This window comes from Gymnogyps californianus, chromosome 13, assembly GCF_018139145.2.
Source record: "Gymnogyps californianus isolate 813 chromosome 13, ASM1813914v2, whole genome shotgun sequence".
In the NCBI taxonomy this organism is placed as follows: Eukaryota; Metazoa; Chordata; class Aves; order Accipitriformes; family Cathartidae; genus Gymnogyps; species Gymnogyps californianus.
The window spans coordinates 19,139,721-19,158,213 of NC_059483.1; the positions used below are offsets into that span (position 1 = coordinate 19,139,721).

The window sequence follows — 18,493 nt, forward strand, 5'->3', positions numbered from 1 at the left end:
AAGCTTAAATAGTTTCTGTCTTCTGAACTGGATATTTTATCAGTCAGGATGTGCTGGAGGTGGTGGAATAGCTTGCTGGTTGAATCAGTTTGGAAGCTCATGCTTCCAAATGTTACACAGGAACTGAATTTTTCCCACTGAACTGTTGCTTAGCCCATGCTTCTCAGATAAGTGGGAGGTTAAGTTAGTCAAGCTGTCCTCACTGAAAATAGTTTTGAGAGTAAGAATCCTTATCATATTCAGAAGTGTTGAGCTCAGATTGGAAACGATGTAAATGACAACCAAAACAATCAGGAGATACGATCACATCCCAAGAAACTGGAACACACTGGCTTGTTCAGCTGGGCAAGATGGGGGAGATCAGATTAATGTGTATATCTGGCAGAGTGGGTTTAAAAATGGAGGAGAAAGGAATGTTGCTGCTGAAGGACTCTGGTGATACAAGAACAAATGACAATAAATTGCTCGTTGAAAAAAAACAACAGGCAAGGAACTAGGAGACTTTTAAGCATGAGACCAAAGAAGGCTTAGACTTAGCCACTCAAAGTAGTTAGGGAAATCACCTAGAGAGGTTATGTTTTTGAGATGTGATTTATGAGACTGTGGCAGTTACCTGCTGTTGCCACAAGCTTGATTTAGTAGCCCATAAGTTCCTCATTTCACAGAAAAATCTGGCAGAAAAGGTGCATTTGCCAGAGTGTTACTACCACTGCTCTTTCCCAAGGGGGATATTCCAGTGCTTGGCTATCCTGCTTTTCTGGTAGAACAATCCATGGGGAACTGCAACAAGCTGTGGTCTTGATCTGCTGCAAGATCTGAGAAGACGTGAGCATTTGATTTCTCGGAAGGTGAAAGTAATTTCTTATAATGCGTGTGCCGGTCGTTATTGTTACTGTTATTGGAATGAAAGGCTTCTCTCTGCCCGGCCTTCTTAGTCCCCTTCTTTAGATGTCTTGACTAACAAAGTCTTTTATCCTCCTCCGCTTGATGCAGGGCTTGGGCCAAGTTTTTCCCTCCTTCTCTTACTAGAGGGACTGAAGAGTGACCACGTTCACATCAGTGAAGTTACCCTGGATTTACTTTGTCACACGTGACAGCAGAACAATGGCGCTGTGCTACTAAGTGGGAGTTGTGCTTTGTGGATGTTTTTTCCTATTATTATAGAGACAGCGGCAGAGTTAAGGCTATAATGAAGGGTCTCTTATAATCACATTCCTATTATGCTTTGAAAAAGGCTTTGCGAGCTTTGTATTTTGTATGTGGGCACTGCAGCTAGACAATAATTTCCTGGCAGCATTTGCTGTGAATCATGCACACAGTTTGGGGGTTTTAGTACGATGTCTCAAGCATGCCTGTGTCATATTGTATTTCTCCCAAGGACATAGCCTAAAATTTAACCTCCCTGAGGAAACAAACAAGAAGGGGTTCTGCCATTTAATGTACCTGCCCAAGTCAGCAGGCTCATCCCCAAGGCTTCCTCTGTAGTCTGTGGAAAGGGAAAAGTCCCTCAAGAACACTATTGAATACCCTGGGTTAGACTACAAATACATTGTCCCCAGGAGGAGCTTTTCTTTCCTGAGAATTTGGTATGGTAGAAAAACTGGCTTTGTACAACTTTGCACCTAAATCAAGTGCAAAGCATTAAACTGTGAGAATCCCCTGTCCTCTGCCAGGTGCCTGGGATTGCTTTTGGGACATGAGGTCCTTTGTTTTCGGTGATGTCTCTGCAACATAGAGGTCTGAATACTGCCAAAAACATGTATTCACATGGCTGCATCATTTGCAAAGCTGTGTATATGGCTGACATAAAGGTGATCTAAGGCCCACAAGCATTTGGATAGGTTTTTTTTAGATCTTGTGGCCTTGTGGATAGTGTATAGGACTGGAATTCAGCCCTGCTGGCTCCACTCCCAGCAGGGACTGCAGTGACCCTGGAAAGCATACTTGTTTTTTGGTACACAATGGGAGTCGATATTAGTTTGGGGTTTTATGTATATAAATGGAAAGCTATTGTTGAGAAATTTGAAGTAGAATTGCAGTGGGTGCTTTTGCTTTGTATGCATCTTACATTGAGTCATGTAAAGCTTACAAAAGCCCTAAGGACTGATGCTTGTATAGCTTTACTTGTGGTTTTTTTTTTTTCTTTTCACACCAGGCTTCAAGAAGCATGTGCCTTTGGGTGATGGGAAGGTGGAAGAGAGATGTACAAAGACACTGCTGTCTCCTGGCGGTCTCTGTACATTTGTCTGCAGTCCTGTCTGTAGAAAGCTTGCCAGACATGTGAAAGACATTGTAGAGTGTATCAGTCTAGCAGGATTTAGAAAACAATCATTGTGCAAGAACTGACTTTCTTTGCATCTGGGGAAAAATGAATTCTGTACACTGTGGTTGCTCCCACTTGAATAATGACATGCAAAATTTGGATTTAATGCTGGTTTCAGTTACAGTGAACTCATGAGAGAGGTTGTGTCAATGAGAGCAATGGCTTCAGTGTCTGCCATGGCTGCATACATTTTGTTAGAATATGGAGTGAAGGGTGACGTTTTCTTGCTGCATCTGCCACTGACATTTTCAGATTCTGCGTGTCCAGCCTGAGGTGACCAAGCAGATAGTGCAATCTGAGATTGAAAAATAAAATACAAATACTTAACTCAGCCCTCCTATCAACACAGCCTCCCCCAGATACAACTACATCTGTTGTTATCTTTGACAATACCTGCCATACCCCATCATTCATCCTGTTCCTTACGCTTTGGCATTACCATGGAAAAACAGGGAAAAACATGCACATACGATACTTTTCAAGGACATGTTTATATTTCCTCTGTAACTCTTTTCCACATATTAGCATTAGGACCTGAATTCCAAGAGGCACTGAACCAGTGCTTTCAAATTACTGTGATCCATAGGTAGAAGCTGTGTTGTCAAAGCAGCGTTGATCTCTTCTCAGGGACCTGGCTTGGACAGCACTTTCACACTTGTCCATTCCTATGGCAATGTGTATTCCCTTTCCACAGGCGGCTGAGGGGAAGCTCAGGAGGCTTCAAGCCACCTTTGCAGCGCTCTGGGCTGATCCAGCAGCAGATATGTGCAGCACAAGCCAGGGCTGGCTTAGACTTGCCTTTGGGAAGAGGCACTAAGGCTTCTCTGCTCCTAGAGCATTCCAGGGTCTGTGTACCTCAGTGACTCCCTTCTGCCTCAGCCAGCCCCAAATGCCAGGATCAGCACAAGGCCGTTTTAGCCCCAATTCTGACCAGTAAATGTGGACGCAGGAAACAGTAGCTGGATGAGAGGGCAGAATATTTGTTGTCATCTTCGGTTAAGGCCCTCTCATCTCTGGAACTTGAACATCTGATCAAACTACAAAGCTCTGGTAACAGTTTCTAAAAGCACAGGTCTTCTCTGAAAGAGACTGCAGAAGTGATTCATGCTTGTCTCTCAGGGACTTGGTGGCAACTGTGTGTGGCTTGCAAGTACAAAGAAACTTTTTTTTTTTCTGTCTTCCCTCCAGATGCAGCCTGAACTCAGCTATGGTCTTTCCATTGCTCTCTGATCAGAGGTTTTGATAGAAAAGCCGAGTGTGCAGCAGCACCTGTGAGCTGGGTCCCAACAGTGTGCACAAAGGGACATCCAGGGAGTTCGCTAGGTAGGGTTGCTCATGCATGAACTGGAACTGAACCCAGCTTCTGCCCTCCAGCATTATTTTCAAGAAAACAGTCACACTCTTCTACGTGGTGCAGCAGTGCTCTTGCAATACTGCCTTTATTGCCTCAGGTAGAGCCTGCTGGAGGGACTTAGGGACCCAGCAGCACTCAAGGCCAACGGGACAAAAAGCTGTTTAAGCACACTGTTGTTACCTTTCATTTAAAAGGAGAAACAAAACAGGTAGAGCAAAGAGCTGCAAAAAACATTTCTCAGGTGGAGGCAGAAGAGCTACGGGCAAGGCAGATTACACTTGCAATGTCCAGATGAGAAGGCAATGGCTTTGCATAGAAGGCAGAAATGCATTGTTCATCTATATACTCCTGCTCTCCTAAGCGAGCAATGATGTTGCTTTCTCAACCGCACTATTCTCAGTTATTTATTTTGTGGTAAGAATTAGTGACAAAAGAGGATTCAGCCAGTACTGCTGGCCTCTGTCCAGCCAGGCTCAGTCCCCTCAGCCTCTCTCATCTTCTTGAGCCCTCCTTCCTGTGCAAGAAGGAAAGGAGGCCCAAGGTCTGGGGAGGCTGCAAGTGCCCTGTTCAAGCAGATCAGCAAACTGGGAGCTGAACTCAGATCCTTGGCTAGGGTTGACCTCACACGCAAGCAAGACCAGTGACCCCCACTTCTCTTAACGTGCCTGGGATTCAGGTGCCAGCTGAGCTTCTGGTCAAGGTCTCTTCCCTCCTCTTCCAGCTTCAGGATGTGAGGGTGTAAAGGCTCACAGTCAGACTGCCACCTTCTCTGGCAGACAATGCCAGAGGAGAAACCTCAAGCAGAAGCAAGGAAAGTCATTGGTTTCCTCTGTACCCTCAACAGCTCATGATCTTTGTTATTTCTTAGAGCAAACAAGTCAGATCAGGGCTCATTCCAACCACAGCAGGCACTAAGTAGAGCTTGGGGACAGGGAGGAGGCTGACTGGCAAGCCTGCTGATAGAATACTTGCAGTAGACAAATCAGTGCTGAGGATCCAAGCAAAACCCAGGTCTGGGTGACTTTTGTCCTGTAGGAAACAGAGAGCCTCGTGCAGGGCCAGAGGCTGAGCGCTCTGAAATGGGGTCAGGCCATCTCCCCAGTCAGCACCTGTTCAGTCAGTGATTAGGAACAAACTCTTGAGGGGCAGCTCTAGAGCCAAATTCACCTCTTAAAGAGTTTGTACCCTGATACTTGCTCTGTCAAGCATCCTGATATAAGGCTCTCTTTGCTGTGGATTTGGATCTCAGGATTAGCTTTGGTATCTAATGATATAGGAGCTCCAAATGAAGCTTTACCCTTGAATGGGGTGTTTATAACTCACCCACCACCACTTTGTCTCCCACCTGCTTCCTCCTCAGGCAAAGGAAGCCTACAAAGAGGGGAGTTCAGAGAGCTGAAGACATTGTCAGTTCGGATGAAACTGGACAACAAGGTGGGAAAGGTAGATGCAGGTACCAACACGCTCTGGCATCTGGAGCAATCAGTTCCTTTGGCCAAAAGCCTCAGAAAGCTGAGGAATGGGCCATGTAAGAGAATAGTTCGATAATGTTTATAAAGCATGGTTATGCTTCTAAATATCTGCTGTGTCCCAGACTCTTCCAGCTGATAAAAACAATAGCAAGCTGTCATGCCTGATTCTCTCTCACCATTTCAGCCTTGCAGGTAGAGGAGAATCCATAACAAGATAGGGAAAGAAAGAAGAGACAAGTTTTCTTTCCAAGTCCATGGAAAAATAACTTGCTGGATTATCATCTGGAAACTGTGGAAAGTGCCAACATGAGCAACGAGAGGCCAGTGAACCCTGGCTCATCTATACTGACCGAGGGCCTGAAGAGAAAGAGGGGAAGACCAAAGAAGCAGCCACAGGTGAGGGCACATCATCCTAAAAGGCTGCCTCAGGATGCTATGGCATTAGCCTGCTGGATTTGCAGGCAGCCCTGGGAAGCGGTTCGCTAACAAAGAGCACGGGAAGCTGAGGTGTTCTGTGGTAAATATTACTGCTATTCAGGAAAGCAGCAGTATGTGCACCCTGGGGCATCTCAGCCACTGGCTTCAGAGGTGTCTCTAATGTGGCAGGCCATGACTGTTCAGGCCAGGAAAAGGCATGAGAGGAGCTAGCCAAATCTCTGTTCCAGTCTGGAGACTTTCGGGTGTCATCACCCTCTGTTTCTGCACCAGTAGTTAGATAGAGCGGAGAGAGCCAAGGCCTTTTCTCTCCCTATTCCAGGCACTATGGTCAGAGTCCTGGGAACTTATTCATTTCCCCAGCCCAAAAGACAAGGGGGTAGGGGTATTGCTGGCTATCTTCTAATGCACTTCACAGCTGGAAAAGCAGAGACAACCAGGTATTTAGTGGTCTGGGTGCAATTATTGGTGTAGGACAGTCTAAGACATTAGAATGAGAAGCTGTAAGTTGTTCCAGGGATCATCCTGCTTAAATTATTTCTTCCTTTTATCCCAGGAGGAGGCTGTGGGACCATTGCCAGTGAAGAAACCACGAGGAAGGCCAAAAGGAAGCAAGAAAGTGACTACTGTATCTGGACAAATGGTAAGAGGAAATGGCTTATATTCTTTTATGGGGGAGAGAGAAGCTGGCTGTCCCTTCTTGCAGCATTGCTAGAGGGACAAGCAGGGAGGTTTTTCTTAGCTTAAACAGTGAAAGTTGCCCCTAATTCAGCTCAGCTTTAATTGCCACTGTTGGACAAACCAGTTATTGTGGTTTTAGTCCTAACTCACCTCCCAGCCTTCCTGTGTTGCCACTGCCTGTTCAGCAGCTTCCTTCTAGCATTTCTCCTCCACCATTGCCAAATAATCACAACCAGCATAGTCTGGCAGGCATTTCCTCCTCAACTGTCTTCTGTCCCCAGCTTTTGCCTTTTCTGCTACTTGTCTCACAAGAACTTTATACAGAGATCACCTTGGCCAGGTTCACTGTATTAGTCACAGTGCCCAGCAAATATGAGAGCTGAAAATTTTTTTTTCCCTTTGTTTTCAATAAAGGTAGGACCTTCTGCTGGGAAAAGGCCAAGAGGGAGGCCCCGCAAGTGGGTGAGTACAGTGTTTAGTCCTTTTCCTCTTCTCCAGTCACAGATCCAGGGGGATTTTCAGTTGCGTTTGCTCTTCTCATGCTCTCTATCTGCAATGACATTCTTTCAGCCTAGGTGGCCTGGAAATCTAATGTGTTAGGGAAGCTCTGACTGCCTTTCCAGTCACCTCTAAGGTTCAGCTCCTGAAGAATTCTGAGAGCCCAGGAAAGCTGCTGTACTTAATTCAAGACATATTAGTCTTCCACAGTACTTTCCCAAGCTTGGAATGTCAGACCAGAGATTCCATCGCTTCTTGGGCAGAGGGGTTGTTTTCCCAGGAGTCTTGAAAGACTGAAGTTGATTGTTTAGTGTGTCAGTTTGTCTCAAAGAAGAAACTTAAAATTAAGCAAAAAGAGAAATTTGGTGAATCCTGCCAGCAGGAGGCTCTTCTATGCAGCAAACAAAGGATTAGTAAGAATCAGTAGATGAAGATAGAACATTTCAGGCATGAAAAAAAAGATGAAAGCTTTTAATCAATAAGGATATTCAGTCCTGTGAACAATTAATGGCATGTTATCTATCATTAGGAGTGATTAAAAAAAAAAAAAAACAACGCACAACAACCACAAACTGTTATTTGCTGTCTATCTGTTACCACAAAAAACTCTAGACCAAACCCAAGCTGTGCACTTGCTGCAGGAATCCGTAGGTTTGTTCTACAGTTGCGGTGCCACAGGAGTGCTTAGGAGGGAAAGAGACACTGTCTGGTTCAGCAGAAACAGAGGAATAGAGCAGCCTGAGGGCTACGCGGGAGGCTTGGAAGGAAATCTTCACCAGGGAGGAAGTGCCAGGTTGTGGGAGAGATTAGAAGACTTTTCTGACATGACAGTGACCTTGGCATACAAATATTTCTTGGCTAGTGGCGGAGGGAAACTGTCTGCAAAGCCAGTGCAGAACTGAATCTCCCAGACAAGAGATCTACTCCATAAATCTGTCCAATTGCTGTTTCTTCTTTGAAATCCAGATGAGAAGGTTACAGTCTAGTTCAGCACATAGCTTTTGCTAAAAGCCCATTGCTTTTTCTAAGCCCATTTATATTATGTTATTTAAATACACTGTGTAAGGAAATCTGGTATGTTACCAGTGCTTAAAGCAACCAGCTCTGCAAATTGGGATCCTCAAGCTCTATGAAAAAGCCTTGGAGGCAGAAATGGCTGTGTCTTAGAGACCAAAACATCTTACTCGGTGAGTTCTGCTGGTGTCATTTGTGGGCTGACAAATCTCAAAGAGAAGCAGGAGGACCTAGAAGGACATGAATAAAGGACAGTGTTCTCCCTTTCAGTAGTGGTAGGGTGCCATGGCCAGGTTGTTGTGAAAAGCCCGAAATGCATTTTGAGGAAAAAGAACCATCTCAGGGCTGCAAAGTAGAAAAAGAAAAAAAAAGATCTTGGGTTTTTTTGAGGTTGTCTTTGTTTTTTAGAGAGAGGAAGGAATGAGATGAGGGGAAAAAATACAAAGCAGCAGCAAATTAGGAGAGAAGATGCTCTTTTATGAATCAGATGCAAGGAAGCAAGAAAAATGACTTGAACGTGTATAGCTCAGAGAGATACGTACTAGAGCCATGCGCATTGGAGAGATGTCAGAAAGGGCTAAGGAGGCACAGCCAGTCCTAAGTCTTGATTCCCTTTCAAGGACAGAGTGGGTCAGAAGGAGCTCAGATTCTATGGGGAAGATGTTGTTTTCCTGCCCCAAGACTCTGTAAGTAGAAGATACATAGATTGCTCCCTGGACCAGATGAGGAGCACAGTCCTGTTTAAGCAGTGTCCAGGACAAAAGGGACTGTGAGAAGGGAGGCATCATTATCTGCTGATAGAGAACAGAGCTGAACGTTGCTGAACGTTGCTGAACTGGACTGAAAATGCTAGGGTAAAACAGCTAAGTGTGAGACACAGCATCAGCCTGAACTAGGGCTGGGGATAGGGAGTGACCTGTACGGTCAGAAAACATACCTCTGACTCCCCAGGTGACACAGATCAAAGATAACATTATAAAAATAAAGTGAGAGAGAGTATAGGTGTTCCCTGAAGGATTGTGATTGCAGGGTTCTGCCTGCACTGAGAGTTTGTCCTGGATGAGAGGGTTTCTCACCCCTTCATGGAAGGGCTGGGTGCTGGCAGTGTACTCTTCAGATGTGGTTGAGACTGTTTGAACTCTGATAAGTTACAAATTGCTTTGCAACAGAATTTCAGACAGACCCCGGAGGCAAACAGATGGAAGTTTCAGGGAGCTCGGAAGCTGACCGTTAGAAGTTACTCTGAAGTTGCAACCCAGCTAGAAAGCAATAGCTAGGAGAGGAGGATTTGTGCCAAAAAGAAGCGCTGATGAGAATAGAGCAACATCACGTGGCATACTCTCACCAGGTGAAAGTAGGGTCAGGGACTGGCATCCAGATGGCTGCATGACGGCTAGCAGACAATCTGAGTGGTGTGACAGTCCTTCCTTGGGAGCAGTGAAAGGCGGTAGGGCTTTGCAAGTAGCTTCAAAGCAGTCTGGATATTGCTGAATTTGAGATGGGATAAGAGGGATATTCATCAGCAGGTGCAATTTGACCTGGCCATGTGCATGAGGGGAGGCAGAGATTGAGAAGAGAGGGGGAAGGAGGCCTCAGCTACTACCTTGTCTTGGACAATGGTATGAAGGGATGTGTCCTGTATGTGTAGCCATGAACTACAGTAGGTAAATGCAAATGCAGAAGCCAAAGGACTCCAGATGCAGCTGGCAGACAGTTTCTGGCACTAGTTTATGCATTCTGCATCTAATCTGAAATAGGCAAGCTTAACCCTCAGGAGTGCTACAGTGCCTTTCTGCTTCCTGCCTAGTAAGGGAAAAAGCAGGCAATAGAATTCTGTGGGAGGAATAGATTCAGTCCCAGCTTCTGCTGTTGCTGTGATGCAGTCTGAACCGGGGCAGAGAGGCCTTCGCTGTGAAACTCTGTTATTGTAGGGTTCAGGAAAGCCAAAAAAAGTGAAGCACATACTATATAAAGCTGAGGAGCCTATGCAGGACAAGTCTGAGAGAGGGTTTCAGAGCAAAGGACAGTTTATAAAACACCTGCTGGTAGGGCTGGCTTGTGGTTAAACTGACAGTGATAGTGGAGATGGCTTCAGCCTTGCTTTGTAGCTATTCTGTGTGCCTGACATGGCTGCAGAGAGAGACCCCCTCCTCTTCTCCCCCGAGGACAGGCTCCTGCAGTGGAAAAGGAAATGGGGGCAGCCAGGCAGTGTTGAGAACATGCTTCCCAACATCTTGTGGAGCACAGACACCCATGTGTGCGCTGTCAAAAGCTAACACTGAAATAAAGCTGGCTGGAATAGTTTTCCTGTCCTATGTTCTCTTTTTCTTGTTGGTAGAAGTGCAATTTCAAAAAAAATTTGTCCATGGAAATTCTTATTTTTCTGTAATGATAATCTAATTAAAACACTTCCTTATAAATGCAGCTGGCACTTTATTCTTCCTTGAGACCTTTATGCCACACAGAAGAAGCAAGACAATAGTGTGGAGCATCCTGATAGCTCCCAGGATCTCCTAATAGTGGTATTGAATATCTGGTATCCCTCAGCTGTGTATGTACCTATGCTTCTTTTTATTTTTTTAGAATCATAGAATAATTTAGGTTGGAAGGGCCCACTGGAGATCCTTTAGTTCAAACCACTGCTCAAAGCAGGTCTAATTGGATCAGGGTGCTCAGGGATTTGCCCAGTCTATAAACATCTATAGCAGGCTAGAAATAATTTATAGCCATCTCTCATCTATAACAGGCTGCAAATGAGGTCAGAAAAGACTCTTCCAGCCATTTTCTTCTGTATCAGATTAGTAGCTGCAGTTCTAGGGTTAGGCTTGGGGTTTTGTGGTTAAATTGAGTTGTGTGCCAGAGCTGTAAGTTAGGGTGTTACTATAAACAATAAGCTGCATAGTAATTTGTAAAAAAAAAAAACAAAAAACAAAAAACACAAAAAAAACCAAACCCAAAAACAAACAAAAAAACCCCCACCAAACCAAAAAACCCCCAAAAAACCAACCCCCCAAAAAATCCCCAAACAAACAAAAAACCAAAACTTCGCTACATGCCAATTTATTGAAGTTAAAACTTTTTGTACACTGGCTCCTTTTTCTTTTTTTCTTTTTAATGTTTCAAAATGTGTCATTCTAACTTTGGTTAGTGAAGCATTCTGATGTTTCAGTTCAAAATTAATTTGTTTTAACAGCTGAGGAGTTTTTGGGGGGCAAAACCAAAGCAGAAGAAAAAGAACAGCCATTTGGTTTTTAATTTTTGATGGACAAAATGCTTAGTTGTTCAGGACAGGAAAATATCCTGAAATATAGAAAGTGTTCTCAAGGATGAAAAAATTTCTCCACAGCTGCATAATGGGGAGATTTCTTCAAAGTGTGGGGCCCTGTGTCTCATAAGACTGGTAATATGGTGGCTTATTATGGATTCTGACAACCACTCAGATGCCTGTGAATGGGTGTGGACACTACATGCACTGGCACTTGCTCTTGCGTATGGTTGGATGTAGGAAGTGGTGGCAAATGGGCATGCTTTCAGGGCTGCACAGTCTTATTTAAATAACATTGATCAAAGGCTTTTTGCTTTCTATCTACTTTGTGTATTTGCAATTTTGTCTCTTAATACCTAATTTTATGTCGGGGGGTTTGTTTGTTTTTGGTGTTTTTCTTCGTAGCCTCAACTAGTGGTCCAAGAAGGAGTGTCTCAGGAAGGAAATCCTCAGGGAAGCAGTGACTTGAATTTGAACTCGGCACCAGCCACACAAGGTTTGAAATTAGATAATCATAATTACACGAGACTAAACTGTGCAGCCAGGCCCCTGGCAAACCATGCATGTACCCCCAAATCTCTAGCACTGGCTGCAATCATTCTGGTAAATCCTACAAACAAAGGAGAATTTGGAAGGCTTCCAGGCACATTACAACAGGAGGGGTAGCGTATTCCTTCCATCTTAATTCAGTTGTGACTATTTCAGCAGAAGTGGAGGCAGAAAAGAGGGATGGGAAGAGAATCTATATCTTTGTTTCCAAGAAGTTGTGTATCTGAGGTTCTGGTCACTGTTATAGGTATGGCTCAGTGAAATTGTCTGGCTGTGTTATGTAGAAAGTGAAAATAGTCTATCATGAATGTCTTACCTTACTTGGAAAAAAAAAAAAAAAAAGATTTGAAGATCCTTTGACATTTGGGACATCCTAGTAGTCTAGATTAACTTCAGCATGCCTCCATGATAGTCTTACTCTCTCCTGCCTGGCTTGTACTCTAAGGCAATGCCCTCTGTTAGCGGCTGGCACACTAGCAGAGATGCTAGTGTATCAGCAGCACAGAGAATGACGACACTGGCAAGTTTCTATATAGGGCTGCAAAGTTATCTAAGCTCCTCTGAGATGAGATGCCAGATAACTGTTACCACTGTCGTAAGACCTTACAGATGCACCACCCAGAGCCCCAGCCTCACTACAACCCTGGGAAAGTGCAAATCCAAGTTCAGCCTGTACCATTCAGGGCCATTTCTGAGATAGATGCCAGGAAAAATTGCGTGCAGCTGAGTCCTACCTTCAGTGAGCATCGTAGGAAGCTATTCATTAAATATTTTCCCTTGAGTGGGAGGGGGAAGGGGCCCGCAACCCAGGAGAGGCAGATGTTGCCTTGTTTTGCCATGTGGTCGGCACAGCTGCTCCCTCATCCCGCTGCCGTTAGCACTGTTGAGCATGGCGTGCAAAGCAAGCTAACTGACGCTGGGCAGCCAAACCCCACCTCAGGTTCTTAGAAAGTCCCTGGAAATGCCACATGATAAAACGCCAGAATAGTTAACCTCAGTTGTTCGATTCAGTTTCCTCTTGGGCTCCTGCTCCCGTATCACTTCCTGCCACCGAGTTGTGTGATGACATCAGCAGAGCCGCAGGCTCACGGATGATGAGCTCACCTCCGGCTCAGTCGCTGCCTTTTTGTAGTACTCTTAAGTATCGCCCAAAACCACAGCCGATGTGGGTACTTTCTTCTTCCTTTCAGTTTGAGTGGGACCGAGGGCAGTGACATGAGGAATATGTTTCCCTCCTGTCGCAATGAGGTAGAACCAGATGTGACAGGATAAGCGGATGCTGTGGTCAGTGGGAGACAGCAGTGCAGCACATGATACTGCAGTGCAAACCGCTTTGTGCCTGCATGCTTAGCGCCAGGGATGGAGAGGGGAGTTTTACTGTTGGGAAAGGCGTGCACTTTTGTAAGAAAAAGAACAGCCAGTTGAAAATCAGTGGGGATAAGCATGTACAGTATGAAACCTGGCAATCCTCTGGAAAATTTTGTAACAGTTGTTACTTGCTCAGGAGCTTGAGATGGAGTGGCCTGTTTCAAATCCTGTCTTAGAAACTTCTGACTAAAAAGGGAAAGAGGAGACTTACTATTCTGACTTACTGGAAACTATAGTTCCTGTGGCTTGTTTGCAAGTGAGATGCAGCTGTGGCAGCTTTGAGACAGGTAGTTTCTGGATGAACCCATTCTATGGGTCTGGGTTTAGCTTAGATATTATACGTCTGCAAGCTTTTGTGCTACTCGTGCAGGAGGTTACTGCTCTGAGATTTGTTAACAGGAGCCTGCAATCCCATAATAATCTTCCGCTATAGGCACAGCCAGAGATTTTTGTCATTGTGGGGTTTGTCGGTTTGCTTTTTCCTTTCAGGTGAGAATTTTTGAGCTGCTGTGCTAGAGGGAGGGTATGGGAGGATATATGTGCTTGCTCATCCTGCAGGTTGTACGCTGTACAGCTCTGAGTGGGAAAGAGATCTGCCCTGGGCTTCATGTCTGCAACATTAAGGAAGAATTGCTGAAATAAACAACTGACTCCCTGCTTTTCAGTCAGTCTGTCATGGGGAGAATCAAGAAAGAGGAAGAGCCAAACTAGAAATATGCAAGACTTGCAAGCCTGCCATAGGGCAGAGAGCTGCTTTAAAGCTAGCCGATGTTTTTCCATCGCCTTTGTAGCTGGGGATCCAGCTCTGGTTTTCCCAAGGCACTGGTTACGGGTGACTCTACATTATCCAGGAGTAGGCAGGGGTTTGTTAATGGTTCAGGCTTTACTGTGTTGCTACCTGCAGATGCTGCCAATCACAACTCAATTGTTAAAGTTTTCTGTTTGTCTGGGCCAAGAAGCATTTATCTTCTCTTCCATGAGCACCACTGCCAAATGACTGATGAAGCTGATTTCAAAGCCTCATAAGCCACAAAAGCAGCCCTGGTTTGTTTCAGTAACCTTGCTTGGCTAATGGAGTATAGTTGTGAGAGGGTGAGTTTGCTTTATGGCAAAATTTCCAAGACCCAGTCCAAAGCCAGAAGCAGCCTTGGGATCTTGCTCCTTTTTGTCTGTCTTTCCTTCCCTATGTTGCTCTCAGTACACTGAGAGATGGAGCAGCTGCAAACTCCTTTGTCTCACTTTGCTGCCTCTGCTTCCCCAATGGTCACCTCAGCTTTCCTGAAACCAAGGGGTTAGCCGCAGATCAGAGCAAGCCTGTGTAGCCAGAAACATTCCCCACTCTGAGACAATTTTCAGACCTTCTGTGCATCTACTTTCCTGATGTTTATGACATTGGGTAAGGCAATTCTGGTCTTTGTGTCTCATGAGGATCCAGGGTGGCAGTTGGAAATATGTAACTGCTCACAGCAGAGGTTGATCATGTGTGTTTGCATAGCAGAAGCCAGGTAATTTCATGCGGACTGTAACTTCTGGGCTCTCAGTAGCCTCATGCTGAGGCTTGCTGCTAGGGAAGCCATTTGTGTCAGGCTGTAGCCTGGAGCTGGTACAAGAGCAATGGGAATGTTGTTGTGAAGACCTTTTGGTTGTTTGGGAATGGATCCTTGCCACCTTTTAACCTTGCACTGACTCTGTAATGGGGCATTTGGGCAGCTAGGCTCCCGGACCCAGAGCTCTAACCCTCTCTTTCCCATGATCTTTCCCTTTAGGCATCACTGGAAAAGATGGTTCCAGGCCCAGCAAAACTACTGGTCTTAGGAGATCTCTGAGTAACATCCCTGCCACAGCTCAGTAGTATGCCACCTGTTCATGTCTTGCTGAAGCCAGAGGACTGGAAAGAAAACAGGATTTTTAATGTCATATTTCAAATTCTTCCTTTGTGATAATTTTGGCCAAGCTTTCTCTCCTGTTGTCTGCTGGCTTACCCCAAACATCCAAACGGGGACTTAGGGGAAGAAATGGCAAATGCTTTGTCGGAGAGATGCCTTTCACAGTTTGTAGTACACCTTTTGTGAGGATATTAATCTTTCTTAAAAATACTTGGATAACACAGTGCCTTGCCCTGCCATGGACAGCAGTAGTTCAACAGAAAGATAGTGTTGACTCAATAATACAGATACAGTAAAGGAAACCTATTTGCACAGCTAATTGCTGAACTTACATATCATACCACCTCTGGAAGACTGATGGAGCAGTCCCAAGAGTTAAGTTTTGCTCAGTTGCCTGTAGGGATTGCATCTGAAAGACAGTCTTCGAATCCTTTCTTTACTATATCAGAAAGAAAAACCTTTGTGGCATTTCCAGCTTACCTAATGCTGTTGCTCCAGTGGTCAGTAACTTGGATGGTTTAGAGGAAAGTTCGCACCCTGATGTCTTGGGGATTGATTCTGAAATTTTTATCCTAGCATTATCAGTGCAGGGCCATCTCCTGTAACTAGCTTTTGGCCTGGTGGCACTTCCCCTGCATTTGATAGCAACTCTGAGTGCACAATGTTTACAAGCTTAGTCACAGCCACTGGATTTCATCACTTCAAAGGAGTGTCTGTAAAGAACCAGTTACACAAAGGTTGCTTCCTTGCAGAGCCTCAGGATTCAATTTAAATCAGTTGTATCGTCAGTCCATAATGTGCGTATGTGGGGTCCTCTAGTGTTGCAGCTATGCAAATAAAAGCTTGCTGATACAGTTTAGTTTTGGGAGACAGCAGTAGCCAGTTGGTCTGAAATTGTTGCTGCTGCTCTCAGTCTCACATTGTATGCAGATTTGTGCTTTCAGCATCAGAGCTGATAGGGCTAAATTCTGAGGAATTTAGGGTATTTCCAATATCCAGTTGCAAACAGTGAAATCCCGGTGGTATTTTCCATCCCGTGGATGCTGTGCCTGCCTATTAAAGGGACAAAGTGGGTATTTCAATTATCTTTGACAAGATGTAAAATTGGCTAGCTCTACAGTGTTAAATGTTTAAACAGAACGTAATTGGCTTTAAATTTATGGAAGTGCATAGCAGAAACCCATGAAATGGCAGTATATATTGAGCTCATTTATTATCCTTTCATCGGAAGTCTGTTCCCTTAGCAGGTGTTTATTTAACACAAGAAAATGCATGCAGAATTAAGAGGAAGAGCTGATGGGACAGAGATAATAGGGGGAAAAAAAAGGTTTTTTTTTCCTTCTAGGTCATTTTGTCCAGTCTGCCCAGTTTAGTAGCGATCAGAGTCCCAATCCTGTTAATTCTGTGTGTTGTCTGGTTTGCCCTAACAGTAGTTTCTTGTGTATGGAGTCTGGTGGTCTCAGCAGAAAACTGCATCACAGATAACCTTTGTGCCTCCTCTACCACACAGCAGAGAAATCAAGGATTAAATGGATTAGATCACAGGGACTGACCTAAATCTTATGCTGTAGGATGAGGCGTGCTGCCAGGTATGGGAAGAGTTTGAGCCCCTTCTCCTGCTGTGTGGATAAATCCAGGTGGGACATAATGCAAGCAAATCTGTAACTGTTGATGGTTACATGAGAAGATCCACTGGTGTTCGTTCCTCTGAATTTAGGTTAGGGAGCTGCTTTTCTTCAGTGGACACACAAGTTCAGCTGCAGTTCGTGTCTGCATTCAAAGGCCACTCCAGTGGCAGACCAAGATATTTTACCAACTTCTTTACCTGATTTTCAGGTGAATTGGCAGGTTTAGTACTCTGCTTGCAAGGCTGTACTGCCTATTTAATTAACCCGTTCCCTGAGAGTAACAGCTGTTACAATGTGAGACTGGAACTTCAGCTTCTCCTAAATGGATTAGGGAGTGCATCTGTAAGAGACTTAAGCTTTTCTTATGACATCAGTCAGACCTTTCTAAGCTGGTGGCATGGAGCAGGGATGGAAACTGCCTCAGCTAGATAGTAAATCCATTTGCTTTAGGTCAGCAGTATTCCTCTGGGACATGCATACAAAGTACTTCTCTTAAACAAACAAAAAAACCCCAACAAAAAAAACCCCAAACCCCCCCAAACCAAACAACAATCTAGTCTTTGCTACCTCTTGATACTCTATGGGGAAGCCACAGTAGAAAACATGTCTCCATAAAAATGTACGTGCTTGAGGAGAACAAGCAGAATTCCACACTATTAGGAGCTATTCTGTGTGCAGTTGAAAACCCAATCCATAGCTTCAGCTTCCATGTTTATGCAGAGACTTGGAATGAAAGTCAGTGCCTATTAAAGGTGGGCGGAATTCTAGCCATCTTCAGAGAGCTAGGATCTCATGCTGGATTACTTGGATTTTCTTTTTTGAAATGATAACGCGTTCCCATATAGTTACTTACCTTTTCTGTGTAGCCAAATCCTACCTCTAAGCAAATGCATTTCAAGTGTTTTTAAGCTCAGACATTTTTGTCTGACTCAGTCAAAAATAAGAGGTCGTTACAGTTGGATCAAAACATGGGAGATTAAGAAGGTTTGTTATCCAGCAAAGTTTGGAAGATTCTCATAAACGGTTTTGGTGAAGGCATAGCGTGTTGGCAACTTGCAAATTAGCCTTGGAGTTTGTTTTTAATAAAGGTATAAAACATAGCACCTCAGGCTTCTGCTTTGCCTCCTCCATGTGCAACAACTTCAGCACATATGCATATCACCAGACAAGGTGAGTTTCTCTTTATCTGAACTGGAGTTTGGAGATATAAAACAAGATTTGGTCGTTCAGGAGCACCCACAGATCTATGTGAAAACAAGGAGTAATGAGCATGAGGAATCACACATGGAGGAAAACGGACAGGCCCTTAAACCCAAACATTGGTACCTAATTCCATCCTCTTGTATATCTTATAGTACCTCATAACCGGCTTGATTTGAACACAAGCCAATTCTGCTTCATGTGTACATCAGAAGTCTCCACAGCTGAGTCTGTTTATGCCCCACATTGTTCTGTGTGCCATACAACTATTTAGTTTTTCATACAATTAATTCTGTTCCTGTGCATAGCATCTTCAGTTAATCTGACAGCTTTCCTAACTAGTCCCAAGTTTTGGGTCTGTGGGCCAGAAGATGAGGCAGAAAGCAAATCTGAAATACACCAACAATATCACCATGGAGCTACTGATGCTGCTGCCCAGAATGTTCACCCCAGTGTGGGCAGGCTGTCGTGGACAGAGCTGCAGGTGAGCTGATGAACCCCTAGTTTGTCCAGGAATTCAGCTGGTTAAAGGATAATATGGCAAACAGACAAGTTGGAATTTGTCTTTCTGCATTCTGGATGCCCAGGATCTGCTAGGCTGGAAGCTCCTGCCTTCCTGACTTCTCCACCAAGCACCAAGCCTTCCTGAAGAGGTCTGAGTTTCCATGCTGTGGAGCACTAAACCTTGACCCCCACAGAGCTTGTCCTTCCAAGTTTTTCCACGCTTACTTCAGTCTTTGAAAGAGTACGGGAATTCACTGCATACAAATTACCAACAGGTACTGAGGATACACTCCAGCAGTTTTCTGTGGAAAATGCA

The 18,493-nt window shown here is 44.6% G+C and overlaps 1 protein-coding gene across 2 annotated transcripts in view; it reads left to right on the forward strand.

Moving 5' to 3' along the window:
• LOC127021571 (high mobility group protein HMGI-C-like) overlaps window positions 1-17,573 on the forward strand; it is a 31,082-nt gene extending 13,509 nt beyond the window's left edge. The window contains exons 2-7 of one of the 2 annotated variants that reach the window (XM_050904711.1): window positions 3,512-3,646; window positions 5,334-5,545; window positions 6,141-6,227; window positions 6,680-6,727; window positions 11,448-11,538; window positions 14,726-17,573. In XM_050904711.1, coding sequence (XP_050760668.1) covers window positions 5,456-5,545; window positions 6,141-6,227; window positions 6,680-6,727; window positions 11,448-11,538; window positions 14,726-14,811 — 402 coding nt within the window. In that variant the 5' untranslated portion in view covers window positions 3,512-3,646; window positions 5,334-5,455 and the 3' untranslated portion in view covers window positions 14,812-17,573. The remainder of the gene's footprint in view (window positions 1-3,511; window positions 3,647-5,333; window positions 5,546-6,140; window positions 6,228-6,679; window positions 6,728-11,447; window positions 11,539-14,725) is intronic. The other variant, XM_050904710.1, reaches the window with a different exon arrangement.
• The last annotated feature ends 920 nt before the right edge of the window (window positions 17,574-18,493 follow it).